Source organism: Trichosurus vulpecula, chromosome 6 (genome assembly GCF_011100635.1).
Source record: "Trichosurus vulpecula isolate mTriVul1 chromosome 6, mTriVul1.pri, whole genome shotgun sequence".
Classification (NCBI taxonomy): domain Eukaryota; kingdom Metazoa; phylum Chordata; class Mammalia; order Diprotodontia; family Phalangeridae; genus Trichosurus; species Trichosurus vulpecula.
This window is the reverse complement of record NC_050578.1, coordinates 82841990-82861233: the sequence shown is the minus strand read 5'-3', so window position 1 is coordinate 82861233 and position 19244 is coordinate 82841990. Positions and strand designations below refer to the sequence as shown.

The window sequence follows — 19244 nt, the reverse complement described above, 5'->3', positions numbered from 1 at the left end:
TCACCATATCCCTGTTGTGTATCTTTGCTGCATTAGGGCAAAGTAAACCCCCCTCTGTTAACTGCTCGATGATTTGTGAACATCTCATTTCATCCCAACATTGAACCTCAACTAAGAGAGTGTTGACATCAGGCCTGCCTCTACCACACACTAGCTATGTCACTGACAACAATGCTAGATAGTGCAGGTCCAAGCATCGTTTCCTGAGACACTCCACCGCAGACTTCCTACCAACTTGACACTGACTCATTAACGGCTACTCCTTGGGTCCAGCCACTCAGGCAACAAGAAAGAGGCACGAGAACATAATTTCAAAAAATAGAACGTCTTCAGACTATAGGCCAGTGAGTTGATCAGTTCCTAAATCTTGACCAGGATAAATGCAAAGTCTTATAATTGCCACAGTAGACCAGTCTTGATTCAGACTAGCCTGGTGATTCAGACTCAAGAATAAAATTTTAAATTTTAAAATAACTAATATTTATATAGTGTTTACTGCATTCCAGATATTACACTAAGCACCTTACAGTTAGTCTCATTAGATCCTCACAATAACCCTGGCAGGTGAGTTCTATTACTACCTCCATTTTACAGATGAGGAAATTGAGGCAAACAGATTAAATGCCTTCCCAGAGTCACAGAGCTAGTAAGTGTCTGAGGCTAGATTTGAATTCGGGTCTTCCTGGCCCAAGGCCCAGCCATCTCTATCTATTGTACTACCTATATGCCCCAATTGCACAAAATGAGACATTCATAGGCTGTCTAGTGAATTAATAAAAGGAAGGTGACTCACCAACAGCAAGGATATAGCATTGATTCAGTTGGGTGTGGCCATGCTGGCGCCAAGCCCAAAGAAGGAGATGTTGACTCCTCATGCTCTGGCTTTTGGCACTTGGGCCAGCAGGAAGCTACATCAGTAGTCCTAGCCTTGATCCCCCAGGCCGACTAAGTCTGCAGGATCATATCCAGGAGATGCATGAGGTAGATAAGACACATAACTCTTTGCCATGGCCTTCAAAGGTATTGTTCTTACCATACAAGTTCAAAAAAAAATCAATTTTACAAGTGAAGGATGGGAGAGACTGGATTAGACAGCAGTTTTGTCTGAAAACAGGTCTGGAAGCAACGTGATTCAGCAGCGGGATGTAGCAACCAATACGTCAGTCAGGCCATGAGAATTTATTAAGTGATTACTATGTTTCAGGCATTGTGCTAAACACTGGGATACAGAGAATAGAAAAAAAAGAGAGAAAAAAGACAGTCTCTGCCCTCAAGAAACTCACACCCTCACATTCTAATAGAGGGGACAATTTGTACCCAACTAATTACACACAAAACATTTGTAGGATGAATTGAAGGTAATCTCAGAAAGTGGGAGTTGAAACTTGGGGGAAGGGGGAGGGAAGACTCAGAAAGGTCTCTTGCAGAAGGAAGGATTTGAGGTGAGTCTTAAAGGAAGCCAAGGAAGACTGGGGGTCAAGGACAGGAAGAAGTCCAGGTATGTAGAATAGGCAGAGAAGAGGCCTGGTGTCAGGACACAGGATGTTGTGAGCAAGAAACAGTCAGGAGGCCAACGGCCCTGGGTCATAGAGAACATGGAGGAGAGTAAAGCATAAGAAGATGGGAAAGGCGGAAGGAGGTCAAGCCAAACAGAGTGTTATTTATTTGGTCCTGGAGTAACAGAGAACTATTTGAATAGGAAGGTGACGTGGTTAGAGCTGCCCTTTAGGAAAATCACTTTGGTGGCTGAATGGAGGAAAGACTGGAATGGGAAGAGACTTGAGGCAGGCAGACCCACCAGCAGCTGTTGTAATTATCAAGGTGTGAGGTGATGAGGGGCCTATGCCAGGGTGGGGCAGTACGAGTGGGGGAAAAGGACATATAAGAAAGATGTTGGAAAGGTAGAAATGAGAAAACTTGTCAATGGATTGGACATATGGGATGAGTGTGAAGATGCCGAGTTGGGGAGCCTGGGTGACTAGGATGACCCTGGCACTCTCAACATGAAATCATAGGGAAAAGGGGCAGAATTAACAGGAAAAAAAGCTGACTCATCCCCCCTCCTTCAGACAGTTTGATGGCCCCTCACTCTCAGAGGGAAAGAAGTAATAGGGAAACTTGGAAGAGAGGAGGGTTTGGAGGGAAAAGCAATTGGTTCATTTGGGGACATGTTGGTTTTGAGATGCCTACCAGATATCTAGTTCAAGATGTCCAAAAGGCAGTTGGTGATGGGAGGTCAGGAGAGAGATTAGAACTAGTTTGACCTGGGGCTGTGTTAAGAGAGGCATAGTTTCCAAGAATAGGGAGACTGTCCCTCTGTACAACCCCCTCGTCGGACCACACCTTGAATATTATGGTCAGTGTGGGGAGCTGCCATTTAGGATGGACATCAATAAGCTGAAGAGCAACCAGAGAAGAAAATCAAGATGGTGGAGTATTGTAAATCTGGGTCATATGTGAATCATCTCAAGGAACTTGAGATGTTTAATCTTAAAATGAAGAGATTCAAGGGAAACATGATAGCTAAGTTCAAGTATCTGCAAGGCCATTGTACGAGGGAGAGATTGGTCTTGTTCCTTTTGGCCTGAGAGAGCAAAACAAGAAGCCATGAGTAGAAGCTGAAAAACAAAATCAAATTTAGACTCCATGTCAAGAAAATCTTCCTAATGATTAGAGCTGGCCACAAGTAAGTGAAGCCTCTTCATGGGGAAATGGATTCTTCCTCTGTGTCTTCAAGTAAAAGCTAAATGATAACTTCTTGGGTATAATATAGTAGAGATTTGTTTCAGGTATGGAATATCCTTAATTGCTACTGAGGTACCTTCCAATACTCCAATTCAATGATTCTGGTGACATATTGGTAAGGGAGAGAGAAAATAAAAGTAAATGTTTATTTGTTGATTGGTTGATAACACAAAGGTTTCCAAATGAGAAATGATGTAGTTAATGGCCAGACTAAGAGCAAATCTGGAGAATCAGACAATAAACTCAGTTTGGGACATGTCAAGTTTTAGGTACCAGTGTCTTGGCAGAGTTGGGCTGCCAGTACATATGTATCTAGAGAACTTTTGTGTGCGTGTATCAACAAGATCCTAAAGAGACCACTAGACTAGTGGCTGGAGTACAGAAGCCAAAATTATCCGTCACAGTCCATTTCTGGTTAATAGTAAAAATAAACCGTTTTTATTTTTCTGTCTTTTTTTTGAGACTGGGTCTCCCTATCTCACCCAAGCTAGAAGGAAATACATCAGCCTCTCACGGGCCTCACCCCACTGTTGAGTTCATATAAGCTTTGACCTGTTCCATTTCTAGCCCGGGTCAATTCACCCCTCTTCAGGGAGCCTGTTGGCCCTCCACTTTTACAGACCTGCCATCTTGATGCCAGACCTAGTATGGGCCTCCAATCAGATTTTAGCCTTACTGCAGTTCAGAACTCCTTAGCTCAAGTGATCCACCAGCCTGAGCCTCTCCATCAGCAGGTACTAAAGGTGTGTGCTGTCATGCCTGTCTTTCTGTAGGCTTATGAAAGTGAGGACATGAGTCATAATAGGCCATTGTTGCTGCTGCCACCTCAAGTTGAAGCAGGAAAACCTACCAACACACATGAAGTTTGAATTCCTTTTCTCTAGGTTAAAGATACATTTTCACAGAGTAACAGTTTACCAAGTATGAGGTCATACATTACTTTTTACAAGGCTCTAATTGAATCCAAGAGCATCAGTCAATCAATAAACAAGAATTTAATAAGTTTCTACTATGTACCATGCACCCGTGATAAAAAAAAAAAGACAATACACAAATAGGAGAGGAGATGCAACATTTTGCCATGGGCAAAACCCTACTGATGTGTCTAGGTATTGTAATAAAGTGTGTGCTCATTTATTCTTGGTAGAACTATCATGGGAAAGAGGGAATAGATTAGTTCCGTTTGGCCCAGAGGGAGAAAAAAGGAGGAGAAAGAAAGTGGAAAAGAATAAACTGAGTCAAATAGAGGTTGAATGATTTGCCCAGGGTCACATAGCTACTAAGTATCTGAGATCACACTTGAAATCAGGTCTTTCTGACTCTAATCCCATGTGCTATCCATGGTACCACCAGCTGCCTACAGTTTTTTTGCTTCTGCTTTTTTGTAGAAATTAAAAAACTTCCAATTTAGGTTCAATGTCAGGAAAATCTTCCTGATGATCGAAGCTGGCCACAAGTGGAGGACTACTTCAGTGGGGGGGGGGGGTAAATTTCTCCTCATTGTAGGTCTTCAAAGAAAAGCTGAGAGATGATAGCTGGTAAGATATGGTAGAGATTAAATTAGAAGAAGCTTCATTTGTTCTTCCTTAAAAGATAAGCTTCACACAGGCAGATGCTTCTGAAATGATTTAATTTGTAAAACAATGCTAGAGGATGCATTTCTAGAAATACATATTGCTTAAAGATTAATTAGTCACAACATGGATTATTCCAGACCAGGATTTTTCAGATAATTTGAGGATCTTTCAAACATTGTTTACTCAAGAGAAAGAAGAAGAAGGAGGAAGAAGAGGAAGAGGAGAAAAAGAAAAAGAAGAAGACAGGGCAGTCTCCAGATGAAAATAAGGCACAAGATATTTCCCATAACAGATGGCAATGTAGGTACTTCAGTGTTCTAATATTAATTAGTTTTTTTCATTAGATTAGGATTTTTGCTTTTACACAGAAAGAAAAATAGGATAAGATATGGGGCTCAGTGATCTGAACTACTAATCCTAAAATGAATCATTTTTAAAATTGATTATTTATACAACATAACTGCCAACCACTTTGTTTTGGGGGAAAATATGTTCATATTTGTTCCATGTGACATTGTGGTTCTTGTTTGATATTGTCTTCATATCTATAAATACTTTTAAATGTATTAATATCTACCAATTAGTATATTGCTAATAATAGCATCAGATGGAATTATATTTGCATATGTATTTCCTTAGTAGCACAGAAATGCATTCTTTATTGGCAAAATAAATTGGCATGTGCAAAGCAAAGGGAGAGAGAGAGAGAGAGAGAGAGAGAGAGAGAGAGAGAGAGAGAGAGAGAGAAAGAGAGAATCAACATTTTCTTGTACCTTCTAATTTGTCACTCTTGGAAATAACATCATCAGCTCTCCTCTTATCTGTGTGAGTTACAAATTTGAGGAAGTGCATTCCCTACGTTTCTAGTCAGTAGAATAAGCAGTGGGCACAGGGGAAAATTGAGTTTGTAGACCTGGAGGGAAGCTGAGGTCTCACCCTACATGTGTGTCACTGGAGAATTACTTCTCAAGGAGCACAGCAATTACATCATTCTAATGGGACAGGGAAAAATGGAAGGTGGAACATTCTAGAAACAGATATTTGTGGCCATATTCTTGTTGAGGATAAAAATGTGCAGTTTCAAGACAGAAGCAGAGAGCTCTATGCCAGGCAAGGAGATATTTCGGTCAGTGGAGGCTTTAAATTAGTCGGAATAGCAGGACTCTGGGGTCAATGCTGTTGTCACCGTTCTGGTCTCCCCTCCCAAATAAAGAGAGGCAGTAGACGTGTAACACTTGTTTCTGTCATAAGTGTAACAGGTTTCATTTTCTTCATCACACCTATTGCTCTGGGTGGCAAGAACAACCTCATTGCCCACCTCCACTTCAACGGGGTCACATTTATTACAGCTGAAAAGTAAATACATGCATTAAACACTGGCCCCTAAGTGACATCTCATCACAGTAGAGGGTAGATAGTCATTTGTAGCTGCCCTAATTGCACGTTCCCATCCAGGTTCCACTGGATCCTACAACTCTGAGCAGAAGCCTGGGATAAGCAAAAGGCAAACTTCCAGCTTTCTGCAGCATCATGATAAAGTACAGCCAATTTAGGATTTCTTTAATTAAGCATCAAGTATTTATTAAGCACCAACCATGTGCTGGTCACTGTGCCAGGCATTTATCTAGCATCACTGTTTCATCCATGCCCATGTTCACAACACCAAAACAACCAAATGGAAAATAATAATTCAGTAATCTGTTTTCTTTGTCTACAAGCCACCAAGTAACTAACTTGATTTATTTTTTTCCCACTAAATTAACAAACTGACTAATTTTGGTATGGTTTGAATGAGTCATTTCCAATTATTCTCAAACACAATCAGAGAAACTCAAAGCTGAATAAAATTGTACTAGCTATTAAATATCTTGGGTTATGTGTTTTTTTAATATATAGATATTTTCTTGAGAGTAGATATCCCTATCTCCCCAAGGTTGGAAGTGCAGCAGCCAAGCACAGGTATGTTCCCAGTCCTGATCTGCACAGGAGCTTTAACCTACTTTATTTTTGACTGGGGTCAGGTGACTCCTCTTTAGACAGCCTGGGAGATTCAGACTCACCAGGGTTCACCATGTTGGTGACTGACTTAGTGCAGACATCTGATTGGTTTTAGCCTTAATGTAGCTCAGAACTCTCAAGCTCACGTGATCCAGCAGCTTCAGCCTCCCCAGTAAGTAATCAGGATCACAGGTATGCACCACCATGCACAGTGGGTTATGTAGTTTTCAAAAAACACACAGAAATATGCCTACATTTTGTGTTTAAAGTCAAAATTTTCAGGTATTCAGATTTTCACTTTCTTCACTGACAGCAGCTCTCTCCTCCTTTGCAGTGAGGGAGCCATAAGGATTTACTTAATGTATTTTCTTTGGGACAAAGACACATGAGTATATCATAAACAAGGCAAGGAGAGGATCTATTGTGTTTGCACAATATGATATATAATAAACATATTAATATACTATATATATATTATAAATATATAAATAAATAATATATAATAAAAACAAAATTTAAAATGTCAACTTTTTTCCAAAAACATGTTATGATTTTTAAAAATTTTCTAATCTTCCTTTTTCACCAACTTCAACTTCTAAATTAAAATAAAGGAAAAGCTCTTACAGTTCAGACAGCCGATATACAAAGGTGGTTCTCACAGGGGAAGTAGGATCAGAGATGTTCTCTCTGTTCTTCAGAGGGACTCTAAAGAAGAAGGAGGGAAATTATCCAATGTCACTATTACTGGAAAAATGTGTGTCTTTTGCTCAGTACCTTGATCCCTATTAGCACTCTATAGGATAATCTAAAATGATGATAATTGGAGCAATGTTAATGAGCCCTCATAATAAATTACATACTTTTCCTGAACACCAACAAAATAGGTTTGCTTCACTCTTATACTGTATTATCTTCTATATTTTATTCAAATGCCACATTGGTACCTCTGTTAGAAAGGCTTTAAAAGTGATCACAGGGTAGAGCCAAAATGGTGGCAAAAAGGCAGGGACTGGCCTGAGCTCTCCCAAATTCCCCCTCCAAACAACTTTTAAAATACCTCAAAACAAATTCTGGAGAGGCAGAACCCACAAAAGGATAGGGTGAAGCAAGTTTCTAGCCCAAGCCAACTTAGAAGGCTGGCAAGAAAGGTCTTTCACCCTGGGATGAACGTAGAGTATAGGCTATGCCAGGGCAGGCCATGCCCCATCAAACCAGCAGAAGGCTTCGAGAGTGACTGAATCAGAGGTGGCAATGGCTGCTTCCAGAGTTCTCAACCCACGAACAGTAAGGGGGCCAGACAACTGGTCAGGATATTACAGGGCTCCCTCTACTGGCACTGGATGCAGGATTCTATTGCACTACCCACTTGGATCCAGGTCACAGTCCCAGGGGAAGGAGGAGCATTGGCACACCAGAACTTATGGCCCCAGGGGAGTAAGGACCCTCCTCACAGTTCCAGGACAGAAAGGAATACCTGTGGTCACTCAAAGACCAGAGCACAGGCCAGGAGAGTAGTAAACATACCTCTTTTTAGGTCATGCCACCTTGGAAGAACTGAAAGTTTACAAACCCCCAGAACTAGCTGCACAAAAAACCTGAAGCTTGGGACAGTGTCCCCTCCACCCTGGGAGCAGAGCCTAACTTTAATATAAAGATAAAAGTCAAGAAATAGGCAGGAAAATGAGCAAAGAACAAAAAAGATCCTGACCATAGAAAGTTACTTTCATGAGAGTGAAGATCAAAAGACAAACTCAGAAGAAGACAACAAAGTCAAAAACTGCTACCAAAGCAACAAAGTGTGAATTGGTCTCACACCCAAAAAGAATTCCTGGAAGAGCTCAAAAAGGATTTTAAAAATCAAATAAGGGAGGTAGAGGAAAAACTGGGGAAAGAAATAACAGTGATGCAAGAAAATAATGATAAAAGAGTCAACAGCTTGGTTAAGGAAACACAAAAATGCACTTAAGAAAATAAAACCTTAAAAAATCACAATAGGCCAAATGGTAAAAGAGGCACAAAAATTCAGTGAAGGGAGAAGAATTGGCCAAATGGAAAAAGATATGCAAAAATTCACTGAAGAAAAGAACTCCTTAAAAAGTAGACTTGGACAAATGTAAAAGGAGGTACAAAAGCTCATTGAAGAAAATAATTCCTTAAAAATTAGAATTGGGCAAGTGGAAGCTAATGACTCCATGAGACATCAAAAAGCAATAAAGCAAAATCAAAAGAATGAAAAAATAGAAGAAAATGTGAAATATCTCACTGGAAAAAAAAACTAACCTGGAAAAATAAATCCAGGAGAGATCACTTAAGAAGTATTGGACTACCTGAAAGCCATGATAAAAAAAAGCCAAGATATCATCTTTCAAAAAATTGTCAAGGAAAACTGCCCTGAGACTCTAGAACCAGAGGGTAAAATAGAAATTGAAAGACTCCGCTGAACACCTCCTGAAAATGCCCAAAGACTAAATGCCCAAAGACAATGCCTAAAACTCCCAAGAATATTATAGCCAAATTCCAGAGCCCCAAGGTCAGGGAGAAAATATTGCAAGCAACCAGAAAGTAATAATTCAAATATCATGGAGCCACAGTCAGGATAACATAAGATTTGGCAGCTTCTACATTAAAGGATCACAGGGCTTAGAATATGATATTCTAGAGAGCAAAGGAAGCAGAATTCCAACCAAGAATCAAGCAAAACCAAGTATAATCCTTCGGGGGAAAAATGGATACTCAATGAAACAGAAAACTTTCAAGCATTCCTGATGAAAAAAACCAGAGCTGAATAGAAAATCTGACAGTCAAAATACAAGATTCAGGAGAAGCATAAAAAGGTAAACAAGAAAGATAAATCATAAGGGATTCAATAAGGTTAAAATGTTTACATCCCTACAGGGAAGATGATGCATGCAACTCCTAAGAACTTTCTCATTATTAGGGCACTTAGAAGGAGTATCCATAGACAGGGAGCACAAGTGTCAGTTGAATATGATGGGATGATTATCTGAAAAAATAAAATTAAGGGAGAAGGGGAAACAGAGAGGTAGAATGGGGTAAATTATAAAAGAGGCACAAAAGAGCTTTTACATCACAGAAGGAAATAGGGGAGGTGGGGAGAGTGAGTGAACCTAACTTGGCTCAAAGAGGGAATAACAAACATTCAGTTGAGTACAGAAATCTCTCTTACCCTACAAGAAAGTAGGAGAGGACAGGGATAAAATAAGTGTTGGGGTGGCTGATAGAAGGGAGGGAAAAGTGGGGAAAGTGTTAGAAGAAAAACACTTTTGAGGATGGAAAGGGTGAAAGGAAAGAGTAGGATAAACAGGGGAAAATGAGATGGAGGAAAATACGAGTTAGTAATCATAACTGTGAAAAAGTTTTATAGCAAGTTTCTCTGATAAAGACATCATTTATCAAATATGTAGAGAACAGGGGCAGCTAGGTGGCACAGTGAGTAGAGCCCTGGAGTCAGGAGAACCTGAGTTCAAATCTGGCCTCAGACACTTGATACACTTATTAGCTGTGTGACCTTGGGCAAGTCACTTAACCCCAATTGCCCTGCCTTCTCCCCTGCAAAAAAAAATGTAAAAAAAAAATAGAGAGAGAACTGGGTCAAATTTATAAAAAAAATTAAGAAGCATTCCCTAATTGATAAATAGTCAAACGATATGAACAGAGAGCTTTCAGACAAAGTAATCAAAACTATCTATAGTTGTACTTAAAAAATGCTCTAAATCATTATTGATTAGAGAAACTCAAATTAAAACAACTCTGAGATACCATCCCACACCTATCAGATTAGCTAATATAACAGAAAGGGAAAATAACAAATGTTGGAGAGGATGTGGAAAATTAAGACATTAATGCATTGTTGATGGAGTTGTGAACTGATTCAATCATTCTGTAGAGCAATTTGGAACTATGCCCAAAGGGCCATAAAACCCTTTGACTCAGCCATACCACTACAGGGTCTGTATCCCAAAGAGATAAAAAAAAAAAGGAAAAGAACCTACATGCACAAAAATATTTATACAACTCTTTTAGTGGTGATAATTATTGGAAACTGAGGTGATGCCCATCACCTGGGTAATAGCTGAACAAATTGTGGTATATGACTACGGCAGAATGCTATTGTGCTAAGGAAATAACAAGTAGGATACTCTCAGAAACACCTGGAAAACTTAAATGAGCTGAAGCAAAGTGAAATGAGCAGAACTAGGAGAACATTGCACACAGTAACAGCAATATTATATAATGATCAACTAGGAATGACTTAGCTATTCTCAGCGATCCAAAACAATTCCAGAGGACTTACGGTGAAAAATGCTATTCACCTCCAGAGAAAGAAGTCTGGATGCAGATCAAAGCACACTTTTTTTAAACTTTTTTTAATTTTTCTTGGGTTTCGTTTTGTTTGTTTGTTTGTTTTGGTCTGTGTTTTCTTTTACAACATGACTAATATTGAAATGTTTTGCTTGACTGCACATGTATAACCTATAACAAATTGCTTATCTTCTCAGTAAAGGAGGAGGAGAGGGAAGGAGGGAATTTGGAACTCAATTTTTTTAAAACAAATGTTAAAAATTGTTTTTACATGTAACTTGGGGGAAAATGAAAAAATCGATATTTTTTTAAATCTCAAAAAAAAGTTATCACAACATGAGAAAGTATCAAGATAGTGAAATTTGATTTTGACAAACACTATTTTCCAGAAATGATCATTGCATAAATTAAAGCATGTAGGACCAAGGTCACCATGACAAAGCATGTTTTTTTTTTTTTAATTTGAGTGTGTGACCTACTATCTATAGTGCAGCCGAAAGAATGCCACATTTGGAGGCAGACAAGACCTGTGTTTATGGAGGAAAAACTACGGCCTTCCAAATGGAGGCATCTATGGCAGGATGTGCCTGGCTAGGAATCAATAACAAATTCAATTCAGCAAATCCATATTCAGACATTCCCTGTCCTCATAGTGTTTACAGTCTAGTTAGCAAAAATCCTCATGCTCAAAAAATCATCAGCATTCTTGTTCCATGTCAGCTTCTTCCCAGTCATTTTCTCTCTTCAATACCTAAAGGAAGGTTGGCATTATATATCTTCTCTCTCAAAATTAGAAGCCAGAAGAACCAAAATATCTCCTCTCTGTGTCTCCCCCCCCCCTTTCTTTCTCTCTTTCTTTTTTCTCTCTCCCTTTTTTCTCTCTCTCCCTTTTTTCTCTCTGTCCCTCCCTCCCCCTCCCCCCTCTCTTTCTCTCTCTCTCTCTCCTCTCTGTCTCTCTTTCTGTCTCTTTCTCTGTCTCTCTCTCCTCCCTCTCTCTTCCTCTCTCCTTCTCTCTCACACTCTCACGTTCTCCTTTGCTCTCGCTCCCTCTCTCTGTCTCTGTCTGTCTCAATATGTCTCTCCATCTTTCCCTTTCATTCTCACCAATTCTGCCTCACCCATCATGCAGGCACAGGACATGGACCATCACCAATGAGGAGAGAGTCCCACATCAATATGCCTTGGGGCTCAGGTTACATAAATAAGAACCTTACAAGGCACATCCTGGCCTTGCATGTGATATGGGACATCTGAAGGAATGTCAACAAAAGGAAAACCATGTTGAAAGGGACTTTGGATTCCAATTTGATCTGACCAGTGAGATGAGTGCAGGCAGATGTTTGGGTGAGAGCCAGAACTTTCACTGGCTTATGCACAGCCAAATGCCACATCACCAGTTTTCCTGAGGCATCAATCTAAAGTTTCAGCTAGCATTGCACACAAACCACTGAAAACTCTAGGTTGAATCAGCCTTGTTGGGGCAGAACAGACAGATTGACTGGACCAGATCAGAACTTTCAGTTGCCTACTAGACTGTGAGCTATGCTGGGAGAAAAGACCTTTCCCACTGTTAGCTGGCAATGAGCCCAGAGACTTTCAAAGCATTAATACCATAGCTTTCTGTTCTCTTTTCTTCAGGACTAACCTATCACAGACACAAGTCTATCTAATTTTGGGGGGATACTATGTAAGCAGGAGCACAATAAATCTCCTGGGCTAAAACTTCTGTTTTTAGGCTCACTCCCAAATTGGAGGTCCCCAACCGGGGATGAAGCAAAAAGCGAATCAGTGGGAACAGGGAATATTTGATAAATAATTGTATTATCATACCGAAATTATTCTATTTTATTTCTTGTGTGCATATGCATGGGAGATGCTAGAATTTCTTTTCACTAATATTAAATAGAGAGTATGGGAAGCTATAGTGAAAGACAGGGGACATGGGGATAAAAAAATGTGGTGAACTCCTGTCCTAGATAATTAGCTCTATTAGGTGGCACAGTGGATAGAGCACCAGGTCTGGAGTTAGGAAGATTCATTTTCTCGAGTTCAAATCCAGCCTCAGACACTTAGCTATGTGATCCTGGGCAAGTCACTTCACCCTGTTTGCCTCAGTTTCCTCATCTGTAAAATGAGCTGGAAAAGGAAATGGTAAACCACTTCATTAATTCTACCAAGGAAACCCCAAATACGGTCACAAAGAGTCAGACGTGTCTAAACAATAACAATTCCCAGCCCTTAGTTCTACATCATCAAGTAAAGACTATGATTAGGAAGTTAGTAAACACCAGCACAGAGATTTAAGTTTGGATTTTTTTTATTCCAAGGCCAGTGCTCCATTCAGCGTGTCATGCTTTCTTCTCTGAGCTTCTGGCCCTCATATCACAGTACAGTCAACCCTTGCCAGAAAATAGAATGTAAAGATAATAATAACTAATGTTTAAATAGTGCTTACTAAAATATAACAGGCACTGAACTAAGCACTTTACAATCATTACTGTCCTTTAATTATTTATATTCTATGTTAATTATAGATAATTATTAGTTGATTTAACTTTATCTCATTTAAGATGCAGGAAATTACATACATGAGTCGAATGTTTCTCTCCACAATCTTCTCGTCTGGATTGTCTGGAGAAGGAACTAGCCTGGAAGTCACTCGGACACACTTACACTTGTTGTCAACAAGAATTCTCCCTTCATCTTCATCATAATCCTGAGCTAGAAGTAGAAAATAGAAGAAGGGAAAACAAAGAGAAAAAGAAGCAAATCTCATGAAGTTTGCTGTTGAGTTGATTTCCCCTGCAAAGGGATGAAGAAACTGGTCAAGCCACCAGTCAACAAGCTTTTATTGAGTCCCTCCTATGTGGCACACACTGCGGTAGATGCTGGGGATTCTAAGATAAAGAATGAAATGATCCCCTGTCAGTTTGGGTTTTCTCCCTTGCTTCTTTCCTTCGATCTAGGAAAGCTAAATATAAAATAAAATATTTCCGGTTAGGAAAATCAAGGGTGGTTTTTGGACAGTGGGGGTTGGCGTGGGTAGGGAATCCCAGTAATTATTTTGGAGAAAAGCAACCAAGTCCTCTACGATAACAAGAATCAGAAGCGTGCACCTAGCTTTGGTCCAGGTGAACCAAGACAAAGAGAACCCCATGATCTCATTGCCACACAAAGACCTGTCTTGTTAGTAGCAGCTTTAAGTTGGTCAAAAAAGCAGCATTCAGTCGAACACCAGCCCTGGAGTCAGGAGGACATGAGTTCAAATTCGGCCTCAGACACTGGACACATTTACTAGCTGTATGACCTTGGGCAAGTCACTTAACCCTAATTGCTCTGCCTTCCCCTCCTGCAAAAAAAAAAAAAAAGCCGCATTCTGGGGTCAATGATGGTTAACCAGTATTTTTCCCACTAGATCAATAAACACTCACTCTACCTTTCCAATCTTTTCTCTCATTTATTCTCCAACACAAATCCTCTGCTCCAGGGAGTTGATGTTGTTAGTCAGACCCACATGCAGCGCATTTCTCCATCATCTGTCTGTCCATGCATCTGGAAGCCCTCCTCCTTCCAAATCCTCTCCATCTTCTGAAGTCCCATGTTCTCCGCTAAACTATCTCCCTACTCCAAGCCTTATGTAAATTCCTGTGTCATGACCTCACAAGTGAGGATCTGAATTGGCTTCCAGTTGTTTCAGATGTGTTGGCTTTGTCTCCCCAAACAGACTGTAAGTCCCTGGAGGAATTCCCCAAGTCTTCTTTTCTTCAAGCTAAATATGCTCAGTTCTTTCAATCTATCCTCCTCTATAGTCAGTTATTACATTTCTTCACTCTTATTTTAATTTCTCCATCAACTCATATCTTCCCCTGAGAGCTGGTTTTTAATAAAACATTAAGGCCCTGTTTACACGATGTCCAAATAGCAAGTTTATTGTGGAGGGAAAAAGCAGTCTAATGAATTATTTAATTTCTTGCAGACAAAATGATAGGATTAGTAGATTGACTCTCTCCCACTTTATTGTTTTGATGTGACACTGAAGAAATGAGTGCCATCAATGTCAGCAAAATTAATTTAAACATCCAATGTTTCTTCCCTACTTCTCATTGTCTACAAAATTATTTGTGTTTTGTACCACTTAGTAAAACTCATTTCTAAATACTAATTAACTCTGGCTAGCTAATTGATATCAATTGATAAGCAATGGAGGAACCAAAATGCCTGGGCCTTATGAGACATGTAGAGTTTTAGAAAACCACCCTCAAATATCTCTGGGTCCTCTAGAATCCTAAAGGGATCCAATATGCCAGAGGAGATAGGGTCTGGAGAGTGAGCCCTGAATGTAGCTGCTATATTGCTGTATTGGGCTTGGGCATGCATTCCTATTTGCTTATTTGGTTCACTGGTTAACATACTGATCAAAAGATTTAGAAGCTTTGCTTGGTTTTCTCCAGCTCCTGTCTCATCCTGTTGTGGTACAATGATAATTCTTAAAGGGTAGAACAGCAAAGCCCAGGTTTTGATAAGTTCTACCAAGCAGGAAAGGCTTCAGGTATAGATCTGGAAACAGTGTGTGTCTGACCAGCTTAGCTAAATCAATCTGTCTCCCATTCTGTATGTACTTCTGTAGATACATGTTGTCTCTCACATTAGAGGGACAGCTAAGTGGTGCGGTGGATAGGGCCTGGAGTCTTAACTTCCTGAGTTCAAATCTGATGCTTACTAGCTGTGTGACCTTGGGCAAGTCACTTCACCCTGTTTGCCTCAGTTTCTTCAGCTGTAAAATGAGCTGGAGAAAGAAATGGCAAACCACTCCAGGATCTTTGCCAAGAAAACCCCAAATAGAGTTGCAAAGAATTGGACACAACTGAACAATCCTCATTAGAATATAAATATCTTGAGGGAAGGGACTATTTTTGTATTTCTTTAATCATTAAAGCTCAGCACAGTGCTTGGCACATGGTGAGTGCTTAATAAATACTTGCTAATTGACTAATCAACAGAAGGCTGTGAGGGGCTTTTAGTCATAAAGTTAGTCATAAAGCCTAACTGCTAAGTCACAGAAAGGTTTGAATATGAGTTTGTGGGGGAGTTACTTACATCTATGAAATCATGGAGATTTTTTTAAATTATTGTAGGAATAGGACTACATTGGGGTGCACATTAGGTCCTTAGACCACTAAAATTCTGTTCTAAATGGATTTTTGTGGCCTAAAAGAGGCCTTAGGACTCCTAAAATGCCAAGAGCAGCACCAAGGAATAATTTAGACACTGGGAGAATTTGGTAAATTATTTGGAAATTTTGTATATTCGTATTTTAACTATTTTATTAACCTGAAATCTTAGGTCTGAGTGGCTTTAGGAAAAGTATGTACTTTATAGTAGCTATATAGATGTAGCTTTATAGATACATAACTGTATAGATAGCTTATCATGCCCTTTTAAATATGTGTGAAGTTATTGTGTTATACTGTAACAAGTTTGGTTATACTATATGAGTATGCTATTTCCTGGGAGTAACTAATAGGCTAAGTACATTTGGAAGACCACTAAGTTGGTTTTTTTTATATAAGTATTCTAATGCCAAAAAAAACCCCTCCTATCCTACCACTAATAAGATAAAGGGTTAAGCATGTGAATTTTAGAAATAATGATAAAACAACAAAAATAAATAGCTACCCCTGTGTAGGGGTCTACAACCCTGTCTCAAAAGGCTCAGAGAAGAGGGGGAAAGGGGAAGAGAGATAAGATAGGGAGGAGGAAAAGAATTTTGTCTGTTGCTGAATCATTTTTTATGATAATGTTCACTGGAGACATTGACGGTGATATGAAAAAAAATTGTTATTTACATTCATCTAGTTCTTTAATGCTTAAATGTCTAAAGTATTTACATTATTATGTCATTATTTAAAACATTAAATCTTTTATTAAAAGACTATATAGCATAATTAATAATAATTCCAAGCATTCTTATAGCAATTTAAGATATTCAAAGCATCTCGCACATATTGTCTCATTTGATCCACTCAACAACCTTGGGAAGTAGGTCATATTATGGAAACTAGGAAGGGTTAAGTGATTGGCCCAAGATCATACAGTTAGGAAGTATCTGAGGAGGGATTCAAACTCAGGTCTTCCTGACTTCAAGAGGAGAAATTTTATGAAACCAATTCAGAATAATGATAAAAAATAAATGAAAGACCCAGAAAGAGGCAGGTTGATATGATGGTTAAAGGAGAAATCTTGAGATCAGGAAGACCTGAGTTTAAGGTTTGCTCCCTCTATACATCCTGGCTTTGTGGGCCTGGGCTAGTAATTTAACTACTTAGTGCCCCAGGCAAGACAAACTGACACTCTGCATCAGCACAGGGAGTTTTCCACACTAGGAGTTCCCCACATAGATAAAATCATGGGCCCAACCTCAGATTGTCCTAAAATATCTAAAACTAATGCCATTTCCCTTACTCCCTGCTTTTTGTCTCCTAAATATTTTTCTGAAACCTATTTTTTATCTAATAACTATCATCAGTACAGAGCCATTTTTAAAATTCATTAATTAGAAAATGCTACTTGTTGTTCCATTATAACAAGGATAATCATGTCAGCTCAAATCAGACTCTCGAAGACACTAATTGAGTCTCTGCATCACTGGCAAGAAATTTAAGAAATTGTGAAATTCAAGTATTGGCCATAATTGTTGTCATGAACCAAAGAGATCTCAATTCAAACAAATAATCAGTTAACAACAGATATATGAGCCTAACTTTAATGAACTTGCTTAAAAAATAAAACTTATTCTCCATTTAGACACTAGCCAAGAGACAACTGTCTTACCACCAACATTTTTATACTTGAAGTTTGCATTTAATTTTATTTTTATAAATATAACATATTTATAACAAATTTAACAAATATAAATATAACAATAAAGGATTGTGCTAAAGAGTGCCAAATTTTGTGACAACCAGGTCATGGGATCTGAAGCTGAAAGGGGTCTTCAGCTCACCAAGTCTAACAGCTTTGATTCATAGATAAGTAAAAGGCAATGCTCTCCAAGGTTCTTTCCAACTAGAAATCCTATGAAATTCATGAAATTACAGTTGTCTCTCTAAACTGCTTCTTTCACAAGATAAAATTTAGAGGGTCAATACATAGATATATACATATAAATCTGCTATAAGAATCACTGCATATAAAGTATAAGCATGTTAGCAATATGGATCTAGCTAGCTTGCTAGCCAAGGAAACCATACAGAGAAGTACCCACCTGTCACAAGAAGAGCCCCACAAAGCCCAGCCAGAAGCCCACAGAAAAGCAAAGATCTCTTCATCTTGCCTCGTCTGTCTTTTGAAAGACTTGAGATTACAGGACAGTTTGAAGGTGTCAAAGTTATAAGGGATGTGCAAATGATAGAACTTCTGGTTTCCTAAAATAACAACCCAAACCAGAAACAGGGGCCAGTGTGGTTGGACTACTGAAACCAAGTGCTTCTTTGGAAAGATGTTTGATGCTTCACTAAAAGTAACCTCTCACAGCAGTCCCAAGAGGATACCATTTACTGTAATAGTTTTTATATATACATATATTATACTTGACTAAAAGGGAAGCAAGAGGAGGAAGAATCCCAAGTAAAAAGGATGGTTGAACTCAAAATGGTGAGCTCAGAGTTCTAAACTTTGGAACCTTTAACCAAGATGTCAAAATACATTTGGAGGAAGAGAAGAGGGGTCTTCTCTGTATATGAAAATATTCATGATTGATGATGTTTGTCAAATACAGAATAACAAAAAAGAAAAAATTGAGAAAAAGTGGGATAAGTTTTTTAAAATTTTAAATAATTTATTTTGTTAATTTAGGAACCAAGGAAGATGAGAAAGGAAATAAGTTATTATAGGGATTATAAGAGAAAAATCCTTCCTTCAAGAGCGCCTCTGATTCCTCAGAAGTAACCCTGATCTGTCTAAAGCTATGTCAGCAAAGCCCTTGGCCTGCCTGGCCCTACTACGCAACAAGGATTTCAGGAACCACATGCCACTTGCTTGAGGGACCAAGTTCACAAAGGGTCGACAGCATGATAAATTTTTCAGGCACAGCAATCCAAAAGACACTTTGTTAGGATATAGAAGACTATCTGTGTTAGGGAGGAAGTACCTAAACCAACATGTTCACTGGGTAGTGAAGTATTGAATAAGTAATAATCAACTATGTAATATTAGGTAAAATGTTAAAAAAAATTAAACTTTGGATGTTGTTCAGTTGTGTCTGACTCTTCATGACCCCATTTGGAGTTTTCTTAGCAAAGATACTGGAGTGGTTTGCCATTTCCTTTTCCAGCTCATTTTACAGATGAGAGAACTGAGGCAAACAGGGTTAAGTGACACAGCTCGTAAATGTCTGGGGCTGGATTTGAACTTCATAAAATGAGTCCTTCTGACTCCAGGCCTAGCACTCTATCCGCGGTGCCACCTTGTTGCCCAAAGCATCATGTCATTCTCATACAGAATTCTTAGAGGGAACGGAACATAGTGGAAAGAGTGCTGGAGTTGTAGTCAGAAGGAAACTGGGCTTAAATCCTGCCACAGACGCACACTATTTATGTGACC

General features: G+C 39.1%; 1 protein-coding gene across 1 annotated transcript; it reads right to left on the bottom strand.

Moving 5' to 3' along the window:
• Positions 1-4358: 4358 nt before the first annotated feature.
• Positions 4359-18039, bottom strand: JCHAIN (joining chain of multimeric IgA and IgM). Its single transcript, XM_036764499.1, has 4 exons — positions 17908-18039; positions 13232-13364; positions 6945-7025; positions 4359-5671 (listed from the first exon to the last, which is right to left on the bottom strand). Exons 1-4 carry the CDS (start codon positions 17969-17971, stop codon positions 5467-5469), a joined length of 483 nt encoding a protein of 160 aa, XP_036620394.1. The 5' UTR covers positions 17972-18039; the 3' UTR covers positions 4359-5466.
• Between the last annotated feature and the right edge of the window lie 1205 nt (positions 18040-19244).